General features: G+C 51.6%; 1 protein-coding gene across 1 annotated transcript in view; it reads left to right on the top strand.

Annotated features, from left to right (window-relative positions):
* Positions 1-557: 557 nt before the first annotated feature.
* The window catches only part of SMAD3 (SMAD family member 3), a 115,630-nt gene continuing 104,673 nt past the window's right edge, over positions 558-11,514 (top strand). Inside the window, exon 1 of the mRNA XM_047074905.1 lies at positions 558-926. Within this exon, the coding sequence (XP_046930861.1) occupies positions 721-926 (206 nt within the window). The 5' untranslated portion in view covers positions 558-720. The remainder of the gene's footprint in view (positions 927-11,514) is intronic.

Raw genomic sequence — 11,514 nt, 5'->3', positions numbered from 1 at the left:
TGGGCGTGCTCTGCGCCGAGCGGGGGAAGGTCGGGCGCCCTCCCGGAGGCTGGGGGTGGGCAAGGCGCCCGGGGGAGGAGGCGGCGGGGCGCGGGGGAGGAGGCGGGGAGCCCCGGCGGCGGCGAGGGGGCGGTGACAGCGCTTGGAAAGGAGGCTGCACGCGGATTTGCATGAAACACAGACTGGGAGCGGGCGGGAGCGGGAGCGGGAGCGGGAGCGCGGCGCACGCCCCGGGCCGGCCCAGCGAGCGAGCGAGCGAGCCGGGAAGGAGGAGGGGAGCGGGGAGGCGAGGCTGCCGAGGCGGAGGGATCTGCGCATCAAAGCGAGCGAGGCGAGCAAAGTTTGGCTGGGGGTTGGACTTTCCTTCCTGGAGGCGGCACCCAAACAGCTACCCCGTGCGGAAACCCAAACTTTCTTCTGCCACTCCGAGTCTCGCGGCCGCCGCCTCCGCCCCGCGTTCGGGGCCTTCCCGACCCGGCGCCGCAGTCGTCCGCCCGCCCTCCCCGCCGCCCTTCTTCCCGCCGCGGGAGCCGCTCGGGGCCCAGGGCCGCGCGCCGAGCCCCGCTGGCTGCAGCGCCGCGGCCCGGCCCGGAGCGCGGGCAAGTTCGCCGAGAGTTGAGGCGAAGTTTGGGCGGCCGAGCTCCCCTCTGCGCCTCCGGAGTCCCGCCGCGCCCAGCCCCGCCGGGGGCGCCCCTCGCCGCCCGCGCGCCCTCCCCAGCCATGTCGTCCATCCTGCCCTTCACCCCCCCGATCGTGAAGCGCCTGCTGGGCTGGAAGAAGGGCGAGCAGAACGGGCAGGAGGAGAAGTGGTGCGAGAAGGCGGTCAAGAGTTTGGTCAAGAAGCTCAAGAAGACCGGGCAACTGGACGAACTGGAGAAGGCCATCACCACGCAGAACGTCAACACCAAGTGCATCACCATCCCCAGGTGGGGGGCCCCAGCGACCCGGGGGGCGCGCCCGCCCAGCCCCCTGACGCGGCAGGGCCGGGTGGGGTTGGAGCGGGAGGGTGTGTGTGTGCGTGTATGTGGGTGTGTGTAAGGGGGGGGGCAGTGGGGATCGCGGTCCGGAAGAGGCTGGAGGGGACCCCAAACAAAACCTTCTGTGGATTTGCAAAAATTCAGAGCGTGGGGCTTCCGCGGGGCACTCTCACTTCCAGTCGCTTTTCACCTCCCGGAAAGGGGGTTGCTGCTGGAATTGGCCGCCCCCCACTCCCGGGAGCTTCGGGCTAGAAGTTGAGGCCCGCTTTGTTCAGCTCCGCGGGCCGGAGCCCCTCCTCCGCCGCCGCCTCCCGCCCCCGCGGCCCGCGCTCGTGGAGGTGGTGGTGTCTCTCCCTTTCTTTTCTTCAGTCCTGTCCCCCCACTTCTTTCCTCCGCAACAGGAATGCAGTCCGTACAGCTGGGGCTGTGGGTGAGGAGCGGGAGCCTCGTGATTGACAGATTCCTTCTTCGTTCTCTCTTTGCCTTCGGGATTAGCATTTTTATCGAGTATTTTTAGACTCGGTTGTGCCAGTCTCCCGCCCCCCTCTGCACACACGCACTTTCGTTGCAGCGCAGGGCTTTCAAATGAGAGACAAGTGGCAGAGGTTAGGGTCGTCTCTCCTCCCCCTCCTCCAAAGGATTGTTTGCCCTGCTTTCAGCCCGAGATTGCGGGTTGATGTAGGAGAGAGGGAGCTTCGAGCTGATCAGATAACGAAACGCACCCCAAAGTGGGCCTCCTCAAATGGGCCCTCGCATTCCTGCAGAGCCCTCCTTCCCCAAGCGCTTTGCCATCTGGCCGGACCTCCTTTCTCCTCCGCAGCGCGCTAGCTAGGTCAGGCGAGAGCTCACAGATGGCTGATAGAAGGGGTCAGTGACTTCTCTCCACTCCCCAGGGCCCTCTCTTAGCTTAGTCGCCCCCGGCTGGGAATTCGGGTGTGTGGCGGGGGGTGTGGGGGTGTGTGTGGGGGGGGGGAAGCGGGGGTCACCTGAGCCTCCTGTCTGTCCCTCTAGGCTCCCTTTAAAGTCTGATTCTGCACCAAGGGAGTGTGCGTTCGTGGGGGCGGGATGTCCTTGGGGGCCCCAGGCTGCAGAGGAATGAGTAGAGGGTCCCCAGGGCTTGAGCCCCACAGAGATCGTTGTCCTTCCTCCTGGGCCACGAGTGGACTGCATCCTTGGCCACCTGCTTGGGGCAGCTGTACAAGGCCTGCCAGCCGTGTGAGGCAGGCACAAAGCCACATCTGTCCACAGGAGCCCAGAACGGGCCTCCTCTGGAAATAAATACCACATATGGTGGGAGTGCTGGCTTAAAAAGTAATATATATTTTTTTAACTGGGTGGATCCAGTCAATACAGGGGGAGGGAAGGCGGTGTGTTGTCTGGGAAGTGCGTTCTGGGTGTGTGATCGGGAGCCAGAATCCACTTCAGAGGAGGTGGTGTGACGGGATGGGGTCGTGGGCCTTGGGTTTTGGTCCCAGCTCTGGTTCCTAATTCTGCTTTATTCCTTCTGGTGTGTGTGTGTGTGGGGGGGTGAATGAGTGTACTTCTCCTCCCCACCCCCCACCCCCCCCCCCCCCCGGGGAGGGGTGAATGCAAAACCTGCCACCATACCTGTCTGGGTGCATTGAGGACAAGTGCTTTATGCCTTGAAGCAGAAGGAAAAAAAAAAGGCATCAGTTATAAAATGAGCAGCCGCGTGAAGTATTTTACAGTTTACAAAGCACTTTCACATGGTTTTAATGAGATCAAGAAAGAAAGAAACTCCTGGAAAATAGCAAGGGCCGTCAGACTTCAGGTTTACCTCCTTTTTAAAGTTGAGAAAACTTTGGAGGAGGGAGGGGAAGAGATTTGGCCCAGTGGACTTGGGACTCAGATCGAATGTGCTCCTTTTCCCATCAGGAGCTGCTCTGTACTTTGAAGGTTCTGAATACATTCTTTGCTGAATGCCAGAGCACTGTTAGGTTGGGGTGGGGGCGGCTGTGGATCTTTGTTGGTAAAGTTGCTAATGACTGGCGACTGGTTGGAGGAGAGCCCTTGCTTCCCCTGGTTCACCCTCTGGGGAGGCATAGCTATGGCCTGCCTTTTCCTCTTCCAAAGTCCTCCACCGCCTGAGGCATAGGAAAGCTCTGGATGTTTCTGAGAGTTCAAGCTAACTTGCCCCTGGCCTTCTCCTGACTCTCTTAGGAACCGGGCATCTTCTACCTGCCTTGGCAAGGGCCTATACGAAGGTAGATTTTGTTTTTAGTCTCTTCTCAGGGAAACCCAGTTGGTTGGGCGGACCCAGACAAAATGGATTTTCATCCCTGGATTCTGTGCCCACGCCTCTGGGTCACCTTGTCTCCCTTGGCAACAGCTGCCACTGTTTTGGTCGTGGGCAGAAAACTAAAGGCCACGTCTTGGGGGAGGTGGCTAGCTGGCCTCCACGTCAGTGATATCAGCACGTCTGCTCAGCCCCAGAGAGTGTGGTGGTGTTTGTCGAATTGTCCGCGCTCTCTGTGCTACCTTTCATAACTAGGGCTTTGAAAAGTTGGCCAAGGGAAATGTTTAACCTCGTTATCCCATGATGTGTATGTGTGTGTGTGGGGGGGGGGGGGGTGTTGGGCAGTGGGCGCCTAAAGCTACCCTGGGGTTTCAGAAGACCTCAGTCTAAGGAGATTTGACGAGAGTGTTTTGGCTAATGTATAATCACAATCAGCAACAGCAACCTTTGGCAATTACAGCTGTATCCTAGGATCTTCCAGACGGCATGCTTGCTTATGTTACTACGCCAGCTCTAACCTGTCTCAGTGGTCAGGAGAGCTGGAGCGATACAGGCTTACTGATACCAGGCGTGTAAAAGAGACCAGTGCCAAGGAAGTGGTAAGAGCTTGATTTAGATACATCAGCAGAGAGGCTATCAGGATACTCTGAGGTCTGGCAGGATGGGCAGAACTTAGACAAGTTGTATAACAGCATCTTACTTGTCACCTGCTTGAGTCTCTGAGTAGAGCAGTAGGCGTCTTCCTGGCAGATGATAAGAGTGGAGTCCTCGCATTTACCACGGAAAAGTAGAGAAGGTGTGTGCCTGTTATGTCAGTAATAAGGAGCCAGGCACACTTAAGAATGACTGCTCTCACCGATGGGATCTGTGCCTTGGTCCAGTTGCTGGGAGCTGGACCAAGCTTAAAGTCAGGTTCGTTTGGAAAGGAATTTAGGCTTTCTTATGTCAAAGCACTTTCTTGTGTCAATGTCCAGAGGAAAATGGGGGAATTGAACCCAACACCAGGTCTGACACATACCCGTCTCCCCTTTCTCTGTGAATCCGTTCTTCTAACATGGCCTCCTCCTGTTAGCCACCTGGACTTTACCAGGCTACTCTCACCCTAGGGAGAGAGGAAAAAGATAGTCATCTTTAAGGTTCCTTTCTCAGACGTCTGGGGACAGACCTTTACCAAGGCTGCAGGAGTGGCTTCTTGGTCTCCTGTCCACCCACCCCTCTCGCTGCTGCTCAGAGCACCATTCTGGTATCGCCTGTTGGAAGCAAGCCCACTTCTGGCTGCCAGGGAGGTGGTCCATCGACTCTCCTTTCTCTCGTTAACCTTGATTAAGGGAATGACATACAGGGGCCGGGAAGAAGAGGGGCCCACAGACCGTGCGTAGCTGACTCTGGGGGCTGGCTCAGAGCTCCGGCTGAACCCAGGAGCCACTTGATGTTGCCTTGACGTTTGGAATCTTGGAACTTGCTGCTTGCACCCAGGAGTTAAATGTTTGGGCCAATTCATGTTACCGACAGCCCCTGGCTCCGAGTTCCTAATCAAATGTTACAGGGTTGGATTTTGTGGATTCATTGATAATGACTGGCCCCCTCCCAGGTCTGTGTCGATATTGCAGGCAATGGGAGAGGATGCAGAGATAAATTTGAGACGGCCCCTGCCTGTAAGCAGCTTCTACTTCAGTAAGGGAGACATTCATAAGGCATTATTTGCACGTCTAACCACTATCTCATTTTTATTCCCACCGATCAGAAGAAAAAATGAGTTCTAGTATGGAGTGATTTCAGGGAGGAGGTGGGGACTATAATATGTCTTTTAAATATTGTTAGAAGTCACTGTCAGAAAACACAATAATGGCAGCCATCTGTTTTCGCCCGAAAGAGCACAAAATTCAAGTCCTGGACCTTGCCATTGTAATATCTGGACGGATTTAGGAGTTCACTTTAATGTCTCAGATCCTTCACATCTACACCTGTAAAATCAGGATGATATAAGGCCTGCAGGGATGTTTTGTAAACCAGAGAGTTTGACAGATATAAGTATTATGTTTTAGCCTCCTGTGTCTATCGTTCGTTCATTACTAAATTATTCACTCATTTATTAAATACCTTCTACACTGAGCAAGGCAGGGCACCGGTTCTCAAGGAGCTCCCTGTCTAGACTGGAAGATAGACTTGGCCAAAGATACAGGAAATGGACTGCAGCCTGGGGATGTACAAAGCGCCCAGAGACGTGGGGACAGACTGTTAATTCTGTGGGAGGAGGTGGGGGAGAGGAGGGAGGGCTCCCTGTAAGGTGGAAAAGCAAAACGAGGGCAGGAGTTATTATCCAAAGGAAGTTTCTGAACGACAGTGTGATCAGGTACATGGTGATACCTGCCTGCAAGAATCAGGACATCTTTATCTCCTGCCTTTTATTAAACGGAGTCCTGTTGTAAATATGGTACCTCGTAGCATGCACTGAAGGGCCAGGGACCTTTGTGCAGCATTTATTCCAGTGTTCAGCTTTCTCCCTTTGAAGTAAAACATCATTTAGTATTGCAAACCTGAAATTCAGGTTTCCTCGGTGCGAACAGTGAGTGACTTTAGACATACTAGCTTAGAACATAACAGTGTCAATAAAAATTGGATAACTTGGAGGTGATTGTGGATACTTGGAATTTCAGAATTTTGGTGGGACCTAGCGTTCTCTGTCTCTGGTTAACACTTGCTGAAATAAATCCTATACGCCCGAGTTTCTGTGTGGACGTAAGAGCTTTGAATAACATATTTTTAAAAGTCTTTGCAAGGACATCAAGTTTCAAATGACAATTTTAATGATGGAAAAAAGTCCGCAAATACAGTAGTCATTTCGTTCTAATGAGAAATGCCAGAAGCTGGTGAAAATGACAGAATGTGGCTCAAGCTTATCACATCAGGAACCCAATTAAAATGAGTTTTTGAAAAATAAATATTGGTTTAGTAATGTAAACTTGTAATTGCTGTATTATTTTAATGGAAATAAAATTAACATGATTTAATGGACTGAGCGACCATTAATTTTCACTTGTTAATTTATTAGGGGATTTTAATGCCATTGAATGCACAATACAGCCATTGTTTTGTGTGAGCTTCTCTATGAAATAAATAGGACCAAGCAGCGCTGGTTTTAAAAGTTGAAATCAGACTTTATTTCCACTACCTTGTTCTCCCACCTTCTTTATCCACTTCTCCCCCAGCTTCCTATATGTGCTGTTAAATTGTGTAACGTGGATGCAGCTCTCGCAATCAACAAGGCTCACGATTCGTCCTAATTAACTTTTGTCCTTGTCTCCTTTGGTGAATTGACCTGTTAAAAACATGTATCAACTCCGCCCCCTTCCCCAAATCCACATCTGCTCGTGTTAGTTGGCTGGGAAGACGAGTGCCCAGAAAGGTTGCTCCCGAAGGCAGCCTGGGACTGGGGTGGTTTACCACCTTCTACAGACAGGAATGGTTGCTGAGGTGTTAGATGGTCCTAGCTCCTCCCCAAGGAGGGTGGGGAATCATCTAGTAACCAATGAGAGGTTCCTGGCCTTGGAGCCTTCAGTCTCTCCACTTTCAGGCACGATGGTTCCTGGAAACAGTTGGAAATTGCCGTGTTAACGCCACCCTACAGAAATTTGGTTTCTAATTTTACTCTATGCCAAGTTTTAGAGCACAGATCCCCAGAGGACTTGTCCGGTTCATTTTTGTGCTCTCCTTCCTTGTGCCTACCTGGGGCCAAATCCTGTGCTAGAAGGCCGGGAGGAAATCGTGAATGAGACAGACACCACACCTGCCCTCTTACGTCTTCTAGTCCACTGGCTGCCAACATGGGTTCTCCGGAGTTGTAGTAATGCTGTTAAGTGTTCCCAGGAGTTAAATTTGTAAAATACTGTTTTCTTGATGCCAGAGAGCCAAATCCCTCAAACTTTACAGTTTATTGAGTCTCGACAAGGGCAATTTGCGTGTGTGTGTGTACATGTGTGTGTGTGTGTGTGTGTGTGCGTGCATGCGCGTGTAACATTATTCTTTGTTTTGATTTCATTAACTATTTTAGAAATAACAAATCTGTAGCACAAGTCACACTCTCTGCTGTTGATTATCTGAGGCCTCTGCTGTAAACAGCAGCCTGCCACAGTGCATACTACTGCAGAATGTTTTGACAGAGAGACTCAGTTGAAAATGAAAACACCATAGAAGCCTATTAATTAAGAAGTTCGGCTAATTCTGGACTAGGCTAAAGTTTGTTGAGCAGGCTTTTTCTCCCCATGAATGCTGTCAAAGAAAATTTATTATAAACAAGGTTTTTGGGGTCATTTTGGACGCAGGAGTCAGCAGACCTGGGTAGGTTTCTAGACTTAGCTCTGTTTCTGATTAGCTGTGTGACCTGAGGCAAATCGCTTAACATCTCTGGGCCTCAGATGTTCTCTGTTGGAAAACAGGGGAGCTAAACCTTACTGGAGGGCCTTTCTAACTCTAAAATGCAAGCATTTTAGAAGCTCCCATTTGCATGCATTCAGTTGAACGATATATCATAGGTCTTTCTTTTTAAAAAAAATTTTTTTTTTCAATGTTTATTTACTTTTGGGACAGAGAGAGACAGAGCATGAACGGGGGAGGGGCAGAGAGAGAGGGAGACACAGAATCGGAAACAGGCTCCAGGCTCTGAGCCGTCAGCCCAGAGCCTGACACGGGGCTCGAACTCATGGACCGCGAGATCATGACCTGGCTGAAGTCGGACGCTTAACCGACTGCGCCACCCAGGCGCCCCTCATAGGTCTTTCTTAATTATTAATGTCCTAAGGCCCCATCAATCTAGTGCCAATTAATTTACATAAATGAAGGTAATAAAACTGTAATCCAGTCTTTAATTTTAGTTATGTTACCCTTCTCTCCTCCCTGCCTCTCCCTTACCCTGTGCGTCTAAATCAGTGAAATTTAACTACAAAGGAATGTAAAAATAGCTGAATTCTACGAGAAAGATGTGAAGGCTGTGTGTCTTGAGATGCCACGAGCAATTTTTCTTCTTTTGTTGCTATTTTTGGCTCTTCTCGAGCAGGAAGTTTACTTAAACTAATGACCACAGACGCCTAAAAATGGTTAAATGTAAGAGGTAGGCATTATAAAGGATACCTGTGGAAAATGTTTGCTCATATGTCAGAGCTTACCCAGGAAGCTTCCTTTATTTATTTTCAAGCATCTATATAAAGAAAGACCATACTGGATTTCGAAAGCTCGTGCCTTTTGTTTGGCAGCGTGGAGGTTACGAGTTTAACCCCCCAGCTAAGAGATGAAAAGGGAGTTTCTCCTGAAACAGTACTTCTTCTGTGTCATGTGGCTCTCCAGGCTTACAGGGGGCAAGTTTCTCCTCTAATGCTTTGCTGGGAGTTTGGGACTGGAGTACCGCTTTAAGAACCACTGTGTAAGGGTTTACCTTTGAAACCTACAGAGTTATAAATCTGGTTGCTTCTGCTGCTAAGTAAGTATTGCATCACCAACTGCTAAGCCAAGTTGTAGTGCTAAGGTGCCACCATTTTTTTTTCTTTTTCCTTTAGACTGGACTCTTGAAAATAGTGATGCTTTTTGGGTGTGTGTTTTTTAAAGGTCTGTTTTTACGCTGTCACAGCTCAAAAATGCCAAAAGGCATTTTTTCCTTAAAAAATCACCTCTGGGCTAAGCCCAAATGTGGAGTAATGGATCCAGAAAGGACTTTTTGAGTAGTTGCAAGTGGCTGAAAGCAGGCACGGATGATGGAAATTGGGTTTTTCCTTTCACTTCAAATCTTTCCCGTTGTAAAGTCTCTCTTCCCCTTACTGGATTCAGACTCAAGGGGAGCCTTATTTCTCTGTGTGCCTGGGAGGGCAGGGTGAGTTAGCCTGCTCTGCCATCTGTTTAAGTTTTGTGTGTAACCGTTTATCTCTAACCAAGCAGCTTCTTAAAATATTACCTGAGGAGCAGGGGGGAGGGTGTGGGTGGACAGGAAAAGCATGGTAACGAAGAAAGAGCAAAGGGCACCGGAGTCTGACAAACTTGGATTGGAGTATGCCAGTTGGTAACTTTGCGGCAGCCTTGGGAACATCTGCCTCAGTCTATTGAACCCATTTCCTTGTCTGTAAAATGGGGTTGGGACTGCCATAAATCAACCCAAATGAGATAAGAGAGACCAAGCCCTTGGCCAATATTTGCAGCTCCCAGCACATAGTAGGTGCTCAGCAAACACTCCTTGTTCCCTTTTGAGGGGGCTATTTGACTGATGGCGTCAATCAGTTCCAGCAGGGGACCTCCCCCCTCCCCTTCTTTATTGTCATTTAAAAAAATTGTTTGGCTGACTAAAAATAATAGTATTGAAAACAAACTTTGATGAATCAGTGCTCCTGGGGCGGGGGATGGGTAAGCTCCTGAAGAAGAAGTGCCGTGACTCATGCCCTTGTCACCGATAGCCTGCCCGTAAGTGCGTGGAAGTGCGTGGTGTTTATTGTTGCTGGTGTTTTTCTGAGCCCCGGTTGGGAAGCAGTTCCGGTTGGAAGCGCCACCTCACCAGTCAGCGTGGCCGTCAAGTAAGGATGGTCGGCACCAGAAACTCGTGGCTCTGAAACAACGGGGGTGTGGGTGGTGGCACCCTGGACTGCCCTTGGATAGGCACAGGAGGACTCGTGCCTGCACGGCTGGGCTTTGACCCTCCTTCTGGGTGTACTTCTTCTCATGGGGCAGAGCCCCAGAGCCAAGGGATGGCCCATCTAGAGCTTGCACCTCCTCCTTCCAGGCTGAGCCATGAGTCCCGACCTTCAGTTCCCTGCCCCAGGGTCTCGAGACTGCTTTCAGGTTCTGTGTGGGCCTCTTCCAGGTCCATCTGCCCAGGAAAGGGTATACTGCATCTTCCATGGACGTGTGTGCCCGCATGGGCCTGAGGGCTGACAAGGCAGGGCAGGGGGATAGACAGGCCGGATGGAATTCACGCTCGTGGGTGTCTGTATGGGTGTGCATCGAGCCCCTCTGAGTGTGTGATGGCACCAGGTGGGGGGCAGGGGGCTGGCACTTGGGCCCAGTTCTCCCTGAATGTCTGCATCCCAATGTGAAACCAGGAGTCCAGAGAGCTCTAAATGCCCACCTGGCCTTCCACCTTGTGTTAAAGTGTTTGTCAAGGTAAGGAAGATAGAATATATTCCATTCATCAGTTGCACTGATTTCCATCTCTTGAACGTGACATACGGCATGTGGGCCTTCACATGTCCTCTGCTTGGGACCTACCAGGGGTGGAGCTAGCTTGTTTCTAGCCACCCCCTCTCTATTGTCAAGCCACGATGGAGGCCCCGCCTAGGTGCACCGCTGTATGGACAAGACTGTGGAGACTTTCACAGGGATTGATTTCCCTCACCTTGAACCTGGATCAGAACAAATTACAGATCAGGGAGAAGGTGATAACGTGTTGCAGCTGCCCGTCTTAGAAGTGGAGCTAGAGTTTGACACCTGCTAATGCATTTGTTGTTGGGTATGCTTACTGGGCACTGACTTTGTGTGGGGCCTCAGGGGATATAGAGATGTAGAGGTCAGGTGCCTCTGAACCGCACAGAGGCAAAAAAGGGTCACGGCGACCACAGTTGTGGCGGGCTCAGGGGACAGACACTCTAGTAAAGGTCAAACAAGTGTTGATTTGGGAGCCCTGAGGAGGAGCAGCTCTCTTCCTAGGGAAGGCAGCAGGCTTCACAGAGGAGGTGGTGCTCCGGCGGGACCTTATGGATGGACAGAGCATGGGCGTGGGGCGAAGGCTGCCTGGAGCACCGGCCAGACGGAGCATGCAAGGACCTGGTGTCTGGGGCCGGCAGGACATTCCGGAGTGGCCAGGGCATGGAGGTGTCTGGGTCAGGCAGAACATTCCGGGGTGGCCAGGGCATGGAGGAAGGAGTGGCCGGAGAGGAACCAGGGAAGGCTTTGGTAGGCCAGGCGAGGCATTTGGACATTGCTCTTTGAGCGCCTCAGGGATTTTCAAGTAGGGGGCATGGCGTGGCCAAAGCCACTGTGGGGTTCGGGCTCCATTTCCTCCCCCACCCCCATGGCCAGTAACAGCAGGTTTTCTGCCTGAGTTATCCAGGTCAGAGTCATAATCCCTTACACCACCATGTGGACAGCTTTAGGCTATGTCTGGACCAGGGTGAGAATAGTGTTTTGTTCACCGTCAGGAGAGAAGACTAGTTGTACAGCCAGGAGGGCTCTGGGAGCCCAAGTGTTCAGGTAATTAGCTGGTGAGTCATGCCTGCCTCTTGCCATGGATTCCTTGGGAAAGTGAGT

This window comes from Lynx rufus, unplaced genomic scaffold (genome assembly GCF_022079265.1).
Source record: "Lynx rufus isolate CCGP_SWC_20201006 ecotype Redwood Valley unplaced genomic scaffold, mLynRuf1.p SCAF_13, whole genome shotgun sequence".
In the NCBI taxonomy this organism is placed as follows: Eukaryota; Metazoa; Chordata; class Mammalia; order Carnivora; family Felidae; genus Lynx; species Lynx rufus.
This window is presented reverse-complemented; position numbering and strand designations above follow the sequence as displayed.